The sequence below is a fragment of the Notothenia coriiceps genome, unplaced genomic scaffold, assembly GCF_000735185.1.
Source record: "Notothenia coriiceps isolate Sejong01 unplaced genomic scaffold, NC01 NC01_scaffold00037244, whole genome shotgun sequence".
Taxonomy (NCBI): domain Eukaryota; kingdom Metazoa; phylum Chordata; class Actinopteri; order Perciformes; family Nototheniidae; genus Notothenia; species Notothenia coriiceps.
The window spans coordinates 10,111,958-10,132,037 of record NW_011369945.1 but is presented as its reverse complement, the minus strand read 5'-3'; the positions used below and the strand labels follow the sequence as shown (position 1 = coordinate 10,132,037).

Genomic DNA, 20,080 nt, shown 5'->3' with positions numbered 1-20,080 from the left:
GCTCGATTGCGCCCGAAGATGAAAAAGGACTGAACTCGTTGACAACGCCGGAACTTATGCCTTCCGGGGTCATACGAGGTCACACGTGACTTTGTTGATATAAATATTCTACCTACGCATGCGCGAGACGGAAGATATCCAGTGCTAAAGCACCGCCTCTGGCGGTCACTAAGGATGAAATAGAACCACTCCACTTCTTGCATTTGTTTGACCATTTATTCTTCCACAACAGGCACAATGCAATTCAATTCAGCTACCTTAAATGGGATAGCGAGTGTGATGGGAATTGCAATAGAAATAGCGGTGAAAAATTGCAGTCAACAGAACAATTCACTCCCAAGCTCCAGTGAACACACCCACCACCAATAAGTGAAAAACTACTACTTAATAAATAAAAAAACAAAGACCTTACACAAAGTTAGTCAAGCTGTGAAAAGTGTTAAACGTTAGCCCTAGCTAACTAATATTCACAATGCTAAATGTTTTTAGCTATTAAAATATCTAATGTTAGCAAAATAACATACAATTACAATTTGCCGTGCCCACTTCGGAGACAGGTACCGATACTTTTCCATACCATTGACGCCAAATCTCATGTTTAGCTATAGAACATCTTCATCTTCAGTGTGCCGCCATATATTTGGTGTCTTCCCGGTCAGTTGTTGCTGCTTTCTCCTTAGGTGCAGATTGTATCAGCTGTATTGTAGACAGCACCTGCTGCAAAGGATCCACAGCCGCTAAGTGGCTCTTATCTAATCCATACATCCTCTTCCCTTATCTCATCTCCTCTATTCATGGTAGTCGGCCCAAACGTGGCACAAGGCATGCACTATCTAATTAGGGGAGAGGCTTGAATATCCCCCAGGCTCCCTTTGTAATAATGCCTGTGTTTTGTCCTACTGTCCACCCAAGACAATAATTAGGTCTGTCTTCTTTCACACACGCTGTTTGCCGGATGGACAATGCTTTTAGACGGCATTACGTCTCCGGGTTTTTTTTTTACAACATGGTTTTTTTTAAGGGCCGAATTTAATCTTTATATATGTGGCAGTAGGAAACCAACTGGGTCAAATGTTTATTGTAACATTGTGTCAAGAGTTGAGTTTGGTTTAGTTATCTGGCTTCTGTGTTGAAGGGGCTGTGTAAAGTAATGTTATGGAAATCTTAGACCTAGTCAATACTGTGGAGATATACAATTAGAATGATCAATCAATAAACTGGTGAAACAAACAGAGTTGTCTTTCTGGATCTTTATTCGTGGCGCCTCGAAGGCACAAGTCTCACAGAGTACAGGGTAGTCTGCAGGAGTGTGCGCAATAGTCACAGAATAGCAAAGCTTATATACAAGATAGGGCGGGCAGACAGAGTTTTTGTGTAGCTAGGCGGAACGCCTCAGAAATCTGCTTTCACACGGATGTCTCATATTGTTATTAGACACCTGTGTCCTTGAGCTGTAGAAAGTATAATGGTTATCAGAATATGGAAGTTCAAACTTTGTGTGAAGAGGAGTAGTTTCAAAATAGTCTGCCAAATCAGCTCTGTGGCCTTGAAGCACTTAAGAATAATAACCCTCATTAGAGTAAACAGAAAACAGCATATATCAGGAAATGGTACAGTAGTGTTAGAAAAAGTCTTCCGTCCACACGGAATCATCTCAAGAAACGTGTCCGTCCACACGAGACCGCTGGAGACGCTGTAGTTCATATGCCGGGCCTGTAAGTGGCGCTGTACTTCCGCCACAAAATACACTAAAAGCAGCGAATAAGACCCCCGAGTATGGTTGCCATGGTTGCCTTTCTGTTTATTCTCCGCGGTGGATTTAGCAACATGTAGTTCTTGTAATTCTCCATGTCCACTTGTTGCTGATCGTTGTGGTAGAGGAGCTGTAGATTTTGCACTAACATCTGTATCATGGTCAGTAGCGCGAACGCAACCCTGTGATCTGCCATTGTTGTTGTTGGCGAAACGCATCAGCAATGACGCGGGGGTGAGCGGGGCTATGATTGTTTAGGGCGTACACACGGTGCCGCAAGCGTTAGGTTACCAGACCTTCCCACTTTGGGATGCGTTATCGTTTGAGGGCTCCGTTTCCGCGGCTCCGTTACGGCCTCGTGTGGACGAACCTTCCATACGATAAAGAACTATAGCGGATAACACCCGTTTCGTCTCCCTGTGGACGGGGTCTCAGTGTAAGTCGTTCCTCCAGCTGCTTGAGTGCCCAGGTAGGGGGTCGTATTTATTTATTTATTTGTATAGTTTGAGTCTCAGGGAAGAGTGAAACAGGGCACATCAGCCTGCACGTGTTGATGCTCCCTCTCCCTGCAGCGGGAAATGAAAAGTGGGATGGCTGCGTCACGCGCCGTTTAATCCGCCCTCCGCCCCCCCCCCCCCCTTCAGCCTTCTTCCCCCCGCGCTGACAGCTGGGTGTTGTGGCTCTGCTGACCGCCATGATGGAGGCTGATGGAGATCACTGGGTGTGAAAATCGTCTACACACTCGCAGACAGGCACTTGACTCCACGTTACAAAAGCAAACAGTCCCAGCTAGGGCCGCAAACAACACTTTTTTTCATCATTGATTGATTTATCGATATATATATTTTTTGATTAAAGTTGCTGTGTCCCAGGAGGGTCGTCCAACAGTCGGGTGGTCGTGGTTCAATCTACAGCCTCTGCTGTCAGTGTCCTTGGGCAGATGCTTAACCCCAAGTTGCTCCCGATGCTGTGGCCAACAGTGTTCGAATGTGTGTAGATGCTGACCTTTATATGTAAAGGGTAATCCATTTACCATTTAACAATTATTGTTTATTTATATTCTGATATATAACATTTTGGAAATTAGTCAAAAAAATCTATCATAATTCTCAAAGTCTCTCAGTCCAAATAAAAAAGATAAAAACATGATATAAAGCTCTGAAAAGCAGGAAATCTTCATATTGATCTTGTTTTGTCAGTCGAAAACCCAAATATTTGTTCTTGTTTTTTACGACTTTAATAACAAACTTGGATTAAAACAAAATAAATTCATTGTTAGGGCTGCCTGTACCTTTTATTACAGAGACAGATATTAAGGGGGAGATAAAGAGCATTATGCGTATGTAGATACTCCCTATGTTGGAATTGAACCCTTGTCCACAACTGTATGGACTAAGCCCCAGTACATGGGTAGCAGGACATTTATATTTAATTTAGAATTTAAAAAGAAAAAAAGGTCCAAAATCTCCAAATGTTAAGGCTACAATATTTTTATTTTCTGTGATTTTTGCACAAATAACTACAACACCCTGCAATCCGCCATTATATTGTACCTTTCTTTGTTAAGACTGCCTTCACCTTTGACTGAACTGAATTTCAATGTTAGTCTTGATGCTATCAGGGCTGACGGAGACCTTTCCGCAGCAGAAACAGGTCATGGGTAACAGCGGACCTTCTTCCTCTATGACACACTCCATATTAAGAGTGCAATGATATAGAGTAGTTTCAAAAGAAGATGGTGTTCACTGTGCTGTAAAGACTTTGCATGCTGCATGAGGTTGGCTCTCCATGGAGATTAACAGAGTCAGTGTGCTGGCCTGGCTTGGCTTGACTTAGTTGGGGGGGGGGGGGCTTATCTGCTTTCACTCTCACTGGATCTCCTAATGTCTACCACACAAAGCCCGCCCCGGTGAATATTAATGTATCATTACTTGACAGTGCGTAGGTCTCCTTTTGGTTTGTTTCGACTTAAATATATGTCTTTATATTGTATCATATTATGACTGTTGACGGTTTTTTTAATTATGCATTTTGGCCCCGTTTTGTCTGATCAATATTAATGTACCAATCATCTGTAGAGCTTTTTCATCTAATTTTTTCTCTTATAATAATACACAAGTCTCTCACATGTATTTGCAGTAAGTTTACCTCACTATATTTTTAAATAGGATTTATTGAGTTTTCAGTGAAATAAAAAGGAAGGGAGAGAGAGAGAGATGTCGTAACAAGGGGACAATTATTTATTATTATTTCAATTGTATGAACGTAAATGGCCATCAAACTTTATTGCTTATAGTCTAGAAAGGGCTCAACATTGCTTCCGATTGTCTCCTTTTCCAAAGGACATTACATGCCTCGCTATAATTTAAACATAATCTCTCTTTTCCTTTTGTTTTCAGACAAGTTCAACACCTACGTGACGCTGAAGGTGCAGAATGTCAAGAGCACGACGATCACGGTGCGGGGGGACCAGCCCTGCTGGGAACAGGATTTCATGTTGTAAGTTATATCAAACAAAGACACAATTTAATAATTCACCAACTGTAATAAATATGACTTTCATGGTAAAGAAAGCAAATTATGCACTGACATCAAGCACTTCAATACAAACTACAACCAGAATGTTTTTATAAGACTGGTTTGGCCAGTTGCTCCCTTTTTAAAATGATATAAAATATTATTGGATATATATAAATAAATACACATATAAATGATAAGTAATGGTGCAATACAAATGTTAAAACAAATAATTAAAATATAAAAAGTTATAAATAAAATAGAATGGAATATCAAAAATATGTTCATAATATCCCATATTATTATATAATCAGTATCATTCATTTATGTAAATAAAGACACGTTCCAAAAAAAGAATCTTTTTGTATTAATGTGAACGGTCCCCAGCCTAGTTCCTACCTGGTGCTTTGAGCTCTGGGAAAGGTTTCTTTGTTTTCACGCTGTGCGAGTATCTTGTTAAACAGCTGCTGTTCATTTCCTCTTTGTAATTCATTGGTTTAATTTCCTCGTTTTACTTTCCCCGTGAAAGGTATCTATGGTGACAAGAGAGCCGGCACGTTGTTGCATGCGTGTCATTGTTTGTCTTTTGTTAAGTCGCTCATTGCTACACTGTTTGTTTTTCCAGACCTTCATCGCTCTGCTGTCCATTAATGATGTGTCTGCTATGATGTAAACCAAAAAAAAAATCTATATATATTCATCTACATTTCCAGCAAATGCCCAGCACCATTCGTTGGGGGAAAAAAAGTATTTATTGTATGTAAAATCTGTTAAAAACATTTTTTAAAAACTCCTCAGTTTACTTTCCTAACATGGTGACATCACTTTGTAACACTCACACTTCTATTGGCTACACATTGTACATGATAGACTCAGACCTATAAATACCTTTTTGAACATCGAAGCATGTAAACATGTCACACTAGAGGCACTAAATATAAAATATGAACCAGAAATGTGCCATATAGGGCCTCTTTAATGTTTGGGTAAACAATATCAGGATATACTGTATAATGATTTCTGTTTAGTCAATAATCAAAAATCCGTATGAAAAAACACACAGGAAAGCCTTAGTTAGTATACTCCTGTGTGAAATAAATACTTAGCAAATGAAATGTAGCATTTTTAAATGTTAAGAACATTTCAACTGAAATTATAGAGAAATAATAAATACATGTAAGTCCTATCATATATCATGGTATATAGCAAATGATATATAATGCCAACTGTATGTATCATTATATGCATGAATGAGCACATGATTTAGAAAGCCTACAGTAAATGCCAATATGCACCTGGACACTCAGCCCCCCCCCCCTTAATTTTTCTCAATGAGCTGCTCTCTTTGATTATCTTTTCCTCTCATCTTCCTTTTGTTTGGCCCTTCAATCGATATAAGCTGCCACAGATAGAGAGAATATGCAAATGCCCTTGTAGCGCTGCTCCTTTCAAAATTGATATGCCATTTTGTTGCTGTCATCAAGCTGTTTTTCAAGCCCTTTGAAAAGCATGTTGAATTACAAAACAAGGCTTGAATATGATAGCTAACACACAACGAAGAAAGGAAGTAGTCTTTGTCCTCGACAGTTATGGGGCCTGGCAGTAACATGTTTTCTGATAACAAGGGCTCAAACTACACAACTATTGTTATTATCCGCTGAGTGCGCTGACCTTTCCAACCCTTGGGTGTTAAAAAAGTGATATAAACACGCTTGACAGTACTTCCATCATTTTTTTTATTTGAATCTTTCCTCAGTGAGATCAACAAGCTGGACCTCGGCCTCATTGTCGAGGTGTGGAACAAAGGCCTCATCTGGGACACCATGGTGGGGACATCATGGATTCCTCTGAAGGGTATCCAACAATCAGAGGAGGTACTGTTAGTAATTCTTGAACCCTGAGAGCAGGACAGACTAAAAAGAGTCAAGGGATGCTTATAAAAGTTAACAGCATTTAATTACACAAAAGATGCGGTGATGTACAAATGAAATTTGCGAGTGGAGGCTCTCTCCCCATGCGTCCGGTCAGCCGAGGTCAGGGAAAAGAGGTTGATTCTTGGCTTGCTCTTCCTGTTGTCATCTGAGGTCTTCTCCTATTGGCCGGTGTCGTCGGGGGGCGGGTCCAATGCAATTCCTGCCTTTTTCTGTTGCTAAATTACATCATTCTGGTGTCTGTGGTTATTTAAACATTCCCTGATAAACGTTATTCAGCGTCAATAAATGAGTGCTAATCCCAGTGTGTTTAGTGTACAACATCACATGTCATTTCACCTTGCTTCAATTCACTGTTTCGAAAATGTAGCATTTCGCCACATGCTAATGCTAACCGGAAGTCATGTGTGAATCTTCGGTTTTTAGAATAAAACAGATTTAAATTAAATACAGTGTATTTAATTCAAATTACGCCATATCAACGTTGATTTTAATTTCTAACAGTACGCATATGCACCCATACACAATATAAATAACACAAATTCTGTGAGATCAGGTTCAGGTTCTTTATTTGTACCCGTAGGTAAGACAAGGAATCAATCCTGACACACTCTAACAGACACATCTCTAATAAAATAACTACCGGTAATAAAAGTACACCCTGCTCCATCAAATGTTAAAAGGAAAAACACTAGTACAAACACAAGATATAAACCTAGGATATAATACTTGAAAATTATGATTACTGATAATGATGGCAGAAGGTTAGTAGAATAATGAACACTAAGAAGATCCAATTGTCCAAATGTCAATATCAATGTATGTGTCTTCATTGCAGGAGGGCTCGGGGGACTGGCTCTTTCTGGACGCAGAGGTCCTGATGAAGGCAGATGAGATATATGGCACCAAGAACCAAACGCCTCATCGAGTCCTGCTGGACTCTCGCTTCGAGCTGCCTTTTGGTGAGATACGAGAGTCTCTGACACAGTTGTCAAGTTCAGGTCTTTATGAAAGACATTTTCCCATCATCTCAAGTACCAGCTCTGACCACAATGGGTGCATGATAATAAAAAGTACATTTGAGTTTCTGGTTGGTGTAGGGCTAATCAAACCGTGATCCAATGAGATACACAAAGGTGCACACGTGTTTCCTGCTGAAATGTCACCAGTCGCTGCTCAGGAAATGCTATCCAGCCTGGGGCACTGCCTTTCAAATTAATCATATCTTCTAACCTGGTGTCCTGTAGTCTTATGCAAGCATCTGTCATTGTAATTCAAATACAAAAATAAAAGACTAAATGAACAACATGTTCAAGAAGACTACAAGGTCACCTTCTCCCCGTAACAAAATTAAATCATAACCAAATAGCGTTATCTCATTAAATCAGGACACTTAAGTTGAACAACTAATGGCTAGAAACAGGGCACTCTTAGACGTTCGTCCAACCGCCTAATGTCCCGTCTCTGGTTCCACTGGGGATTATAAGTTTCTGGTCTGCTTAAATTGAGGGCACTGACTCGTATATGGCAGATCTTCCTTTATTAACTTAGGTTCAGTAAATATAATGTGGTCTTCGCCAGGCTGTTCCATTGTGGCCAACAGGATTAAGGAACTATTAAGAATATGTTTATATATAGCTAAAATGAAGAAGAGGAGAGTATTACTGGGACCTTTCCCTTAGCTTAATCAAACATCCCACAATGCCCCTTCTTTTTATTTTCAACATACTGTTCCTGCAGACTTCATTTATACTCATTTCATGTTCATTGATCAAAGAAAATGCTAGACCTCAGACACCTCCTTGATTAGCTATTAGCTTGTTAGCTTGACTTAGCATTTAAAAAAGTAATTTCAAGTAATTTCATTCAAATATATTTGCCCTAGGGTACCATTCAGTTACAGTGTATCCAGAGGGTGGTCGTCCCCTGTGCTCCTCCTGCTCTCTGTGGGTTTGACCACAGTTATCCTACAGTATCTCTGATACCAGGACTCCATACTGTGATCATCAAAGTTAGAGCAGGGAGTCTGTCCACCAAGTGTTTTTTTATTTGTATTCAAGAGGAGACCTTTCAAGGTTGCAGGAGGCCATCGTGACTCTCTGAGCCACCACAGCCATTCATTAAAGCTGTGGGTCGGTGTGTCTTTGAAGCCTGGCCTTTGTGTGAGTGGCCTTTAATGTGCATCTGTCGACTGAGCAGCAGCAAATGCCCCTGCAAAGAGGGAATAGTGAGAAGACCTGCTCCAATACTTAAAACAACCTAATCATTTGATTATTTTAATTGATTGTTTGAGGGCTATTGTTGATGAGAATATCAATGGATTACAGAGCCGGCGGAGGGGAGTAATATTGCCAGAAACATACACAGATAAACATGATTAAGTTAATGAAAATACAAACTTATTTTATATATAAATGATATGTTCATTAATACAGTTATATTAGAGTAGAATACATTGCGTTTTGTGAAATTCCTTATTTTTAGGGCTGCTGCTCTCACAGAAAGAGATTTTCTCGAATTAGCCAAAATTGGCCTAAAGTAAGATGTACCACTCCATGTAGAATTTTGAAAACCAGACAGAGGTTCAAGTTGTTTTGGAAACTTTCCACACTGAATGAATGACAGCCCTGAATAATAGGACATCGTGATGACTTCTTTTGTTATAGCATATTTTAATCGTTTGTTTACAATTAAGTGAATCTGTTGGCTTTAGTTTGGCGGCCAATATTTATTTTCTCATTGCTCAGGCTCATACAAAATGAAAGGGGCTTAGTGTATTATGATGAGCAGGATGTTTACTTCAAACATAGTAAGGTGACGTGTGTGTGTGTGTGTGTGTGTGTGTGTGTTGTAGACATCCCGGATGATGAGGCTGAGTACTGGACAGGCAAGCTGGATCGCATCAATACCATGGGGATCCATGATGAGGTAAAGTGTAATTTGACAAGATTTGACTTGTATTCATATTTGTTTCAAGAAAGCACCGCACATCAGTTTATTCATACTGATCATATCTCTGTATGTCTTAAAAGATGTGCTGAATGTTTTCGTCTACTACATCTTCTTCTAATGCCACATGACTGGTTTTCCTTTCTATAAATATTGATGGAGTGGTAATGGTGAATTGTTCTAGTAAATAATAGATATATGCCAACATGCAAAACAAATTGAATGCTGTTTTCTTTCCCTCTCTCCTCTGTAGTATCCTCTTCACGATGACGTTCAGAGTCGCCCTCTGCCATTTGCCGCCTCCCAGTGCTGTGAGTGCACACGCTCCTTTTGACCTCTAGATAGAGCCATTTCTCCGTCTTTCTATTTTCAGACTTTAATATTATTTCCTCTCACATCCTTACTGTTCTGCCGAACTGAAATCCTCTTTAATCAGAGTTTAAAATGAAGACTTAAAAAGGAGTCCTTCTATCTTTTGAACCCTTATGCATGTCAAATGTTTGTCTTCCTCTCGGATGGGGTTTTCTCTCATCCTCTCACTATTACAACACAGGGACACTTTTGTTTTCACAACCCCTGCCTCCTCTGACTGTACCTCTCACTTGTAACGTCTGCACTTCCACCAGGCAACTATTTCGGATGGGCTGAGCCTCTGAGTATGTAAACAAAACTTGATCAAATTCTCCCCCCCCGGCCAATCCTCAGTGCCCTCTGCATGTCCTAATGCCCCACATTCCCCGATAACATATAATCTATAAGGATTTATTGCATTTTTATATCATTATTCCACCCTAACACTTTTTCCTAAATGATTTCCTAATCCCTTTTTTTCCTCTTTTTTCAGCTTCCTTTTCCTGCTTACGCTGTTTTCCTTTTTATGCTCTGTGCTGCGGTCATATAATTCTCATTACCCATGTTACCTTAATTCTTACAATATTGCTATCTGACACATCCTAGAAAGATAAATGTCAGAAAGTCAGTGTTTTCTCTCCTTGAAATGTAGACATTTAGTGAGTAGCAATACATAGATATAATGCTGAACAACAGGAGCCCTTATCAAATCCTAAAGGGTCCACGTTGCAGTTGCATCTTTGAACCAATAGGTTGTAGTCATTGCTAAACTATATTTTTTACTGTATGTCACCTTGACATTTTGTTGTCCTCCCAAGAGATATCAATAGAATCAGTTTATCTTTAACACTCTCCCTTTATCGCTCTGGAAAGATAAACTCAGCTGTCGCCTCCAGTACACACCAAACTCACTCTTGAAAAAGGTTAAGGGTTATTATTAGGTTTGGCAAGGTTACTTTCAAAAATGTTGAGGTGCTTTTCTTATCATTACTAGTATATGATACGTGTTGTACAATATAAACATCAAGGATAACGTAGATAAAGCTCAATGTTTTTCCATTAAGCAGGAAGTCTTGTATGTATAAATACCATATAATCTTTAAAAAAAAAAAATGCATGCCCATTGCCCTTCATTTTAACCTGGCATATGCTGTTTTATTTGAGTTTATTTGATAAACTGCAAATAATTGTGTCCACTTAGACAACATTTGAACTGGTTGGCATCTTCCGCTTTGACATGAGTTAATGAGGATTTTATTTTTAAATGCTTGCTGCCACACAAAGCATACTTATAGATGTTTCAGGTGAGATTCCTTCACTTAGCTCACCCTGTTTCCTTTTTGCAGCTCTGGATGACCAGGACAGTGCCGTAGACGACCGGGACAGTGACTATCGCAGTGAGACCAGTAACAGCCTGCCTCCGCGTTACCACACAACGGCTCAGCCCAACTCCTCCATGCACCAGTATCCCATGGGGCCTCGGCAGCAGCAGCACCCGGACTCCTGCACAGACTCTGTCCACAGTTTGGACCTGGACTACAGGGACCAGATAGCAACCAGGTAGGGAGAGTATCCATTGAAACACACCTTCTGAATGAAACTCTTAACTTTGTCACAGAGTCCCAATCACATAGGCAGCACTCTCTGAAATCAATATTGAAACAAGAATGCCACCAACAACACCCTTATTAATCAGAAATTATCTTTATCTCAACAATGAACCTTATAAGACATCAGGTTATCTTAAAGTATATCATTTCTCTTTTTTTTTTATAAAATACATACGTCGGAGGGCCTTCCCTTTTAGAGTTATAGCCTAATGGCAAAAGTAGGCGGTTAAACAATTATGCATAATTCTTTCTTCTGAATAGTTTATCTGACCTAGAATCAAACATGGCTGGAGCTTTTATTTGTTTGTCTGTGAGCTGTTTTTACATTTGTGACAGAGTAAATGGTTTGTTAAAGGAAGAGGGATCCACTTCATAGGCTAAATGGATTTTGTCACAAGGCACATCACACTCAAATTATAAATCAAATACATTACTTTCAATTTAAAGAGGAAAAGAGGAGCGTTACTTTCACTATAGGAATAATAATACATTATACTGTGGTTGTTTTTATTTTGAAGCCAGTTTTGGTCAATAATAATGGTCCCAGTGCACTGGATGTACTTTTGTTTACTCATGGATTGTTGTAAAATACATGGGTACCAGTGAGACTGCTGCAAATCAGCCTGTGTGGAACGATAGGAAGTTGATCCGGATAATTCTACATCAGAAAAAAGAAAAAAAATTGGATTACAGCCAGGGAGAGCTCATCGGTCGTGTTTGTTTTTGGTCATGAGGGTCTGTTTTGTTGGTTGATAGTTGAGCCATTTCACTGAAGAAATCCTAAGACATACTGTTTAATACCCATGCACAGCAATATATATTTTATGGTATTTTTAGATTAATTATTGCAATTTTCTTTGCATTATCATTGTAACCAAGCTTTTCTTATTCATTCTTAAAAAACATTGCTAGCTAATCTGAATTTCGTCTTTGCATTTGCATGAAACTGTTCTCGTCTTTATTTTTCTGCTTAACTTTTATTTGCATTTTTGTTTTTTCTTCTTTGTTTGCTTCTTGTCTGTCCCTATGCTCTTTCCTTCCCATTGTAACATCAATTTATTTAAACTAAATTAGACCATTAAATCAGAAAGGAAGGGTCAGAATTATACCTGTGGATTCTGGCATGGGTGTTGAAGATTGGGAAAACAAATACAAAGGACAGAGCAAGCCTCAGTTGAGTGAATTCTTGGATGATGAAGAAGAAAATGTTATCCTTCGAATGGGAAGACCCAACCCTGAGGCGTCTCGTACCTCTACCATTCAAAATACTCAACGCAGTGGTTTTCTGCCTCCCACCTACCCCCAGGGTTATGACACTATTGATCGACGGCGAAAGAAAAGGATAAGAGACCCAGGAGGGTTGCTAAGTACAGATGCTGACAAAAAAAGAGAAGAGGCTTTCCCCTCTGACATTGCACTGCTCCGTGAGAAGAGAGGGGAGCTATTTATGCGGCAGGTAGTTGAGATGCAGGAAGAAGAGGAGCGCATAACATCCTGCCTCAGGCCGTACCAAAATGGCCTTCTCTACAAGACAAGGATGTGGGCGAAAAATGAGCTAGACAACACCTTGGAGAATTATGTGGCATACAAAAAAGAGCAAGAGGGTAGAATGAGGAAACGGTTTGATTTTGATTTGGAGGACTCTGAGGATCTTCGCTACTCCATGGGAGCAGAGGAGGATATTGATGATATCGCCTTTATGGCTCAGGACTATTACTCGGAGAACGCAAGACATTATAAAGACAGGTATTCCCTCGCCTGTCCCTCAGAAAATTCTCATGGTCCTCGAGAGAAAAAGTCTGGCAAAGCTAAACTTGGAGGATGGGCCCCAGAGGCAATGCTCTCTCCTGTCGAGGAACCAAGTGATGAATATGTAGACCCTTTGGATGAACTCCAGTGTCTAGTTGAAACTGTTTCTGAATACCTTGCTGAAAAAGAAGAAGAAATGAGCAAGTATGGTTCCCTTCCTAAATCAAACAAATCTAGGCTATCATCTATTGGAAGCTATAGAACCGATTCTCTCGGCGATGACCAACATAGTTCACCAAAAGATCCTAAAGAAGAAACCCAATCACAAACTCCTGATCAGGGCATTTCAGGAGTAAAAAATGCCATGAGCTCATTATTTAGTTCTCTTACTGACAAAGTTGGAGGAAGCCCCAAACAGCCGGTCCCATCTCAACAGGCGCCATCTGCAGAACCCTCCAACCAATCTGGGCTAACAAAACTATTTTCCTTCATTCCCAAATCAAATAGCTCAGCTCCTGTGGCTGTTGTATCTCCGGTAGACAATTCTCATGAAAAACCATTCAGTTCTCCGCCTTCTCATCCATCACAATATGCCAAGACACAAGTTCATTATCAAGAAACAAAGTCTCCCACAAGGAGTCAGACTAGTAAAAAAGAACATGTACCAGAGTTTGTAACCAAACCTCAAAATGCTCCAGGTAACTCGGTCTTGGGAAAATTGAATCCTTTAAAACTTTTTTCTGCAGTAGATAATGGGAACGCCGCTGAACAGGCACCAACATCCACACATCCTCCAGGCCATACACAAGGGGACGAGCAATATGTTCATCAAGGTAAACATTCAATGACAGCAGAAGGAAAATCCGAAGCATTCATTTCATTGCAAGAGAAACATTCGGAACAAAAACGAGATGGAAATATGTATGGCATAGAAAATCCAATGATTTACAAACAAGAACATGTGCCTAATCTGGGTCCAGCAAGGTCCACTAGCCAAACAGAATCAGTAAATTCTGGATTCTTTAGTCCTTTCAAGAAGTCATTGAGTTCATTGCTCACACCTGCTGGCCTCATTCCCCCCCAGGGAGCTCCACCTCTGGCGGTTTATCCAGTGTTTAGATCTACAGAGGCTCCCCGACTACCAGTAGAGAGCCCATCATTGAGCAGTAGACCTTCTTTCCTCCCCTCTGAAAATGTCTCAACTCAACACCCCAAAGCAGAGGGAGGCATGCTCTCTGGTTTTTTAAAGTTTGCATCTAGTGAAGATGTTAGTGTCTCCATGAACACACAGAATCCTGTGCGATCATTTCATAATTCAACTTCAACAACCTCTACCACAATTACACAAAATCCTGCTGTGCCCCAGGAAAACACTGAAAAAGGATGGTTTTCCAGTATATTTAACCCTACCTCTGCTCCGTCTGCTTCAAGCCAGAATATGACAAGTAATTTGCAAAGTCAAAACAGCAATGTGCCATCCAGCTCACAACAACAACAAAAACAACAACAACAAGCACAACAACTTTCAAATCAGAAACCAATTGTCCCCCATGGAATGCAGCATCAAGCCCCAAATCAGACAGAATCACAAAGTTTTTTGACAGGTCTTTTTAAAGGGAGCTCAACCGAGGACAACTCTCCTATGGGCTCGAATCAACCAAAACAAGGACTGCTATCTGGACTACTTAAATTTGGCTCTTCCAGTGAGCTTTCTGCCAATATGCCTCATCAGGCTTCCCAAAACAATCAACCACACAGGAGCAGTGATCTCCCACAGATTCCCAATCAACCTCCACCACAACAAAGTACGTCAGGACCACGGATGGGGGGCCTTGTCTCAGGGTTATTGAAGTTTTCATCAACAGAAAGTATCCCACAAAATGTTCAGCCTTCTGAAGCTGAAAAGCAGAGGAACATCCCTGGAAATCTAACTGGCCAGCAGCAGATTTCTAATGAAACTCAGCAAACGCAATCTCAGCAAAAGGGGCTTTTGTCTGGCTTGTTTAAATTTGCCTCATCTGAGAATGTTTCAGGCAGCCAAACAGTTCAGCAACAACAAAGCAATGTTCAACACAATCAACAGGGTTTCAATCAACAGCATAGTCAACAAGATCCAAACCAAGGGCATCATCTCAGAAATAAAGCATCAAATCAGCAGCCAGGCTTTACTCGACAACAAACGGTTCCACTCCAGCGGCAACCATCGCAACAAAGTGGTATTTTATCTGGTCTCTTTAAATTTGCTTCAGCAGACAACATTAATAAACAAGAGCCCCCATCAGCTCAGCAGCATGGAATTATGCCAAGTAAATCTAGCTATGAGCAACCAAGTGCAAGAGATTTCCCAATGTCCAATCAAAATCAACCACAAAATAGCTCATCACAAAGAACCACTCAATCTAGTAGTTTGCTTTCAGGACTATTCAAATCCTCCTCAGAAAATATGGGTCAACAGCAGCAGTCTGAAATGATCCATGAGACACAACTAGAAAGACCACTTCAAAGCAACCAAACCATTGAAACACCGGTGGACACTGCAAGTCAATCTGGCATGCTCTCAGGGTTGTTTAACAAATTCAAAAAATCATCTGAGAACATCGACCCAACCTGCCAGACATCGGCAGTACAATCACTGCATGAGAGAGTCAATAATAATTCAGTCACAATGAAGACCCCACTTCACACTAGTGTATCACAACAATACTCACAAGAACATACAGAGAAAGAGAAGAGGATTCTTAGACCTGCCCAACAAGGGTTTTCATCTGGACTCTTTGGCAAAAATGTAACTGAGGAAGCTTGTACTCCCAAACAAATAGACAAATCTGGTCAAATTACAGAACCACAGGCACCCTCAAATAAGTACACAGAGTTACATTCAGGCATATTAAAAAGTGCTTCCACAGACTTTGGAAGGGACCGGGATTCTCTCTATCCTGGACAGAGCAGACATGCTTTTATTAGGGTACCTGTGTCAATTGATGGTGAGAGTTTGGATTTAAGAACCTCTGCTACTTTTGCAAGATCTCTTCAGAATCGAGCACCATATTCCTCAATTAGCACTGGCAATATATCTCAGATATATTATTCTGGCACACCTCAGTCAGTTCCCCCAATGGCTTATAGTACAGGAAATATTCATTCACTTTTACAAAGCCATACTCTTCCGTCAATAATGTCCATGCAGCCATTTATTGGCAGAAGCACTTCCTCTTTGTATGAAGCAACAGGGCAAAATCTTAACCAGGGTCAGTTGTCTCCTTATAGAACAAGTCCCTCTTATGATGAAAACCAGTGGATCCGTGAAAGTGCTCTTTTGCAGATGTTTCAGAATGAGTCACTAAATTATGAAATCCAGGATCAACTGTATAGACAGGGCTGTGAGACATCTGCTCTTCCTCACAGCCCCTCAAATACATATCAGCCATTTAACTCAACCGGACCAATGCAAGGTGTTGTTTGCCAGGAACAAATTCAACCATATCGGTTTGAGCAACACAATGATGATCCATATCCCAAGAGGAAATTATGGAACAGCCACGAAGACTTGGGAAACAAAGAACATTCGCTTCATGAGGAGGGTGCGTTGAACTTAACTAATAAACCGAGTAATGCAAATGTTACGAGACGTCACTCTTTTAATAATGGCAGCACATACAGCTTGAATGGGGTTTCATATCATGAAGGTTATTACGAGGAGACTGCACCAAGCTTATCCTATTCAGCTAACTGGCAATATGGAATGGATAATACAGCCCAACAACACTTTCATACTAATGGTATGTTCCATCAGAGTCAGTTTAATTTGAATAGACAAATAGATTCAATTTATCCCCCAAGTGCCCCAACTGAGATGGAAGACTCCCAGTACCTCGAAGACACAGAGTGGTATCAGCAGTGGCTTGCACTTTTGGAGCAAGGGATGTGGTGGCCAGCAGAAGATAGTGACTGTGGCTACTTTGTTTACACAGATCACGAGTACATTTATGCCTTGCTTACAGATGCGGAAGGTGAATATGTGTATGCTTGTGCCCCTGAAGGCGAGTCTTTGGAAAATGCACAGCATTTAGACGGTTTTCCCAGTGCTTGGTTACACAGTGAAATGGTTTCAGTGTGTGGCTTTAAAATCCCACTCTACAATGAGGATGAGCTTTTATGGCTACCCAGTCAAGATAACAGTAATTCTATACTCGTTAATGCCCCCCTGGATTTGTCTGCTGCCTATAGAAAAGGAAATCAGATCATGAATTTAAATCTTCAACAGTTCTCTGAAATGTTTGAGAATTCATTTCTGCCACAAGGGCAACAAGGGGTAGATTTCACATCTTACAGATTAAACAAAGTCAGGGTGGATCCAAGACAGAATGGTTATATCAATGGCGACCAATGCAAAGATGTTATTGACCTTTCTTGTCGTAATAAAGACCACAATGGTCCTTATTGGAACAACCAGGAAACAAAGACATTTCTTGCTCAAAAGCTGGCTGTTTCTTTGAACTCTAATCCATCTGAAAATTCCAATCAGCAGCTACCTCACAACTGTTACAGGCCTAGTCAACGAAGGCGTTCATCAACAGGAGTTACAGTGAAGCATGTAGAAGATGTATCACAGAAGGAATGGAGGGAAAGAGTGTCCCCGGGAGAAGAACAACCTAATCGTCATGTCAAACAGGTTTCTTCCCTTATATCCTCTTTTGTTGGAAAAACATCACAGGCGGAGTTAAACAAAACTAGCATTAACAACTGTGAGAAAGCTTCTGACAACAAATCTAAGAACATTCTTGCATCAGGTTTCCAAAGTCTGAAGTCAAAGATTATCAAAGAGGAATCTACTGCTGATGTGACTCAACAAACGCAGATGTCCACTAGCACACATAAAAGAATGTTGCCTACAGTCAAAACAACGAGTCAAGTAACCCAACCCTCAATTCAATCGCATACAGCTTCACAGAAACCTATACTTACACGTCAGACTACCATGGCACAACAAGCAACCCCACAAACACAGCCCAATGTACCAGTGCCTTTAGAAACAAAAGAAGCTCTTATTAAACATGGACCATGTACAGCTGGTAAGCCAGTGGATATACCAGTGGAGAAACAACCTGAACAGGCAGGCTTCATGAACTTTCTCAAATCCGCAGTTGGAATAGAAGAACCCATGCCAGATGCCCAAAAATGTTCTCAGATATCTTCCAATGAGCAGAGCAAAACTTGCAGCACTGCATCTCTACCAGGCAGCGTTCCCACAAATAAAGAAGCTACAGGAGTGTCAAATCTATTTGGATCAATAAGCAGCCTATTTAGTGCTGAGCCCCCTCCACCTCAGAAACAGCAAATGAAACCGAGTGTTACAGAAGGTTCATTGACATCAGCATCTAAGGGTTTACAGAGACAACGAACCATGGACCAAAGCGGTAGCCCTGTGCCGAGCCAACCCCCAAACAAAAGTATATCCCAACCATTTCCTCCCAGTCATTTGCCAGGCCCTTTTACAAGCCAATCAGAAACTATGCCAACTACAGAACAGAAAAAAAATGAAACTAAACCATCTGGCGGACTTTTTGGATTTTCTATCGGAGAAATGCTGTCAGGATCCGCAACTGCCCAATCAGGACCCACACCTCAATCAGCTGCATCAACTACAGCTCCACAAGAAGAATCACTGGGTAAAAGTATATTATCAATATTTAGTGGGCCCAATCCCCCACAAGCTGCAACTACAACTGAGCCATTGCCTCAAGCACGACCACCAAGTGCAGCTCCACAACCTCCTCAACAGGAATCACTTGGCAAAAGTTTATTATCAATGTTTGGAGGATCAAGTCCTCCTCAGCCTCCCCCTCAAACCAGGCCTACTGCTGACGTACCACAACAGGGAACTGTTCCTCCTAAAGACCCCCCAAATACAGGATTCCTTTCAATGTTTGGTGGTCCCAGCAACCAACAGCAAGCTCAAACAGGATCTTTACTAGGGGGGATTTTGCCTGGGTCAACAAGTTCAACTGAAAGCCCAATGAAGGGACTGTTTTCAATGTTTAGTGAACCCAGTCCTCCGCAACCTCAGCCAACAACACCCTTATCTCAACAAAAAGTAGCCAAATCACAAACTCAACTACAAGGGGAACCCAACACACAATCTAAACCACAAGCACAGCCACAAGGACAAGGGCAGCCAGCTGCCTCTGTACTTGGGGGAATATTAGGTGGCTTTTCTACCTCTAGTGACACTCCAAAAAGCACTTTGTTTTCCATGTTTAGAGGACCCAGTACTCCTCAATCAGCGGGAGCTGCACCACCAAAAGAACAGGCAAAGAGTATATTCTCTGTTTTTAATGATGTATTGACACCTCCACAACCTCAACAACAAACTCCCAATTCATCATCAACTTTTGACACTAAAGTGCCACCAACAGCACAAGGTTCTTCCCAAATATCATCTGTTACCAGTAGCCATGGCCAAGCAGCACCCAGTGAAATATCAAGTGATGTGAATGTAAGGTCATCCAAAGAAGCTACTGTAGATACTTCACAGGATGCTTCAAATAAAGGCACTGATATTGCATCTATGGATCCAGATTCAGAAATGGTCCCTGTTCAAAAGGAAACAAGCACAGAAAGTGCACCCCAAGATCCTACCACCAGTAACCAATCCCCATCTTCTGGCTTTCTGTCTATGATTAGTGGATCAGATCCCAAAGACCCACCAGGCAAAGGTCTGATGTCCTTGCTAGGAGTTTCTGCTCCTCAGCCTTCTTCTCAGCCTGAAAGTTCTCTATTAGAGGCAATGTTTGGAGGCTCTTCAACCCAAAAACCAGCTTCTCAAACAGGGGGGTCTTTACTAGGTGGTTTATTTGGAGGGTCTGCTCCTCAGGCTTCTCCTCAGAGTGGAGCTCATCCGACACCGGGCCCTCAAACAGGGGGGTCTTTACTAGGTGGTTTATTTGGAGGGTCTGCTCCTCAGGCTTCTCCTCAGAGTGGAGCTCCTCCGACACCAGGCCCTCAGACAGGGGGATCCTTATTTGGAGGCTTATTTGGTGGATCTGCTCCTCAGGTTTCTACTCAAGTTGGTACCAATAAAAGTGGAGCCTCTACCACACCAGGCCCTCAGGCAGGGGCATCCTTACTTGGAGGCTTATTTGGTGGATCTGCTCCTCAGGTTTCTACTCAAGTTGGTCCCAATAAGAGTGGAGCTTCCCCCACACCAGGCCCTCAGGCCG

General features: G+C 41.2%; 1 protein-coding gene across 1 annotated transcript in view; it reads left to right on the top strand.

Moving 5' to 3' along the window:
* Window positions 1–3,364: 3,364 nt before the first annotated feature.
* The window catches only part of LOC104965289 (protein unc-13 homolog B-like), a 42,911-nt gene continuing 26,195 nt past the window's right edge, over window positions 3,365–20,080 (top strand). The window contains exons 1-7 of the mRNA XM_010794246.1: window positions 3,365–3,413; window positions 4,153–4,252; window positions 6,027–6,144; window positions 7,040–7,163; window positions 9,056–9,129; window positions 9,404–9,461; window positions 10,848–11,061. Of these exons, the coding sequence (XP_010792548.1) occupies window positions 3,365–3,413; window positions 4,153–4,252; window positions 6,027–6,144; window positions 7,040–7,163; window positions 9,056–9,129; window positions 9,404–9,461; window positions 10,848–11,061 (737 nt within the window). The remainder of the gene's footprint in view (window positions 3,414–4,152; window positions 4,253–6,026; window positions 6,145–7,039; window positions 7,164–9,055; window positions 9,130–9,403; window positions 9,462–10,847; window positions 11,062–20,080) is intronic.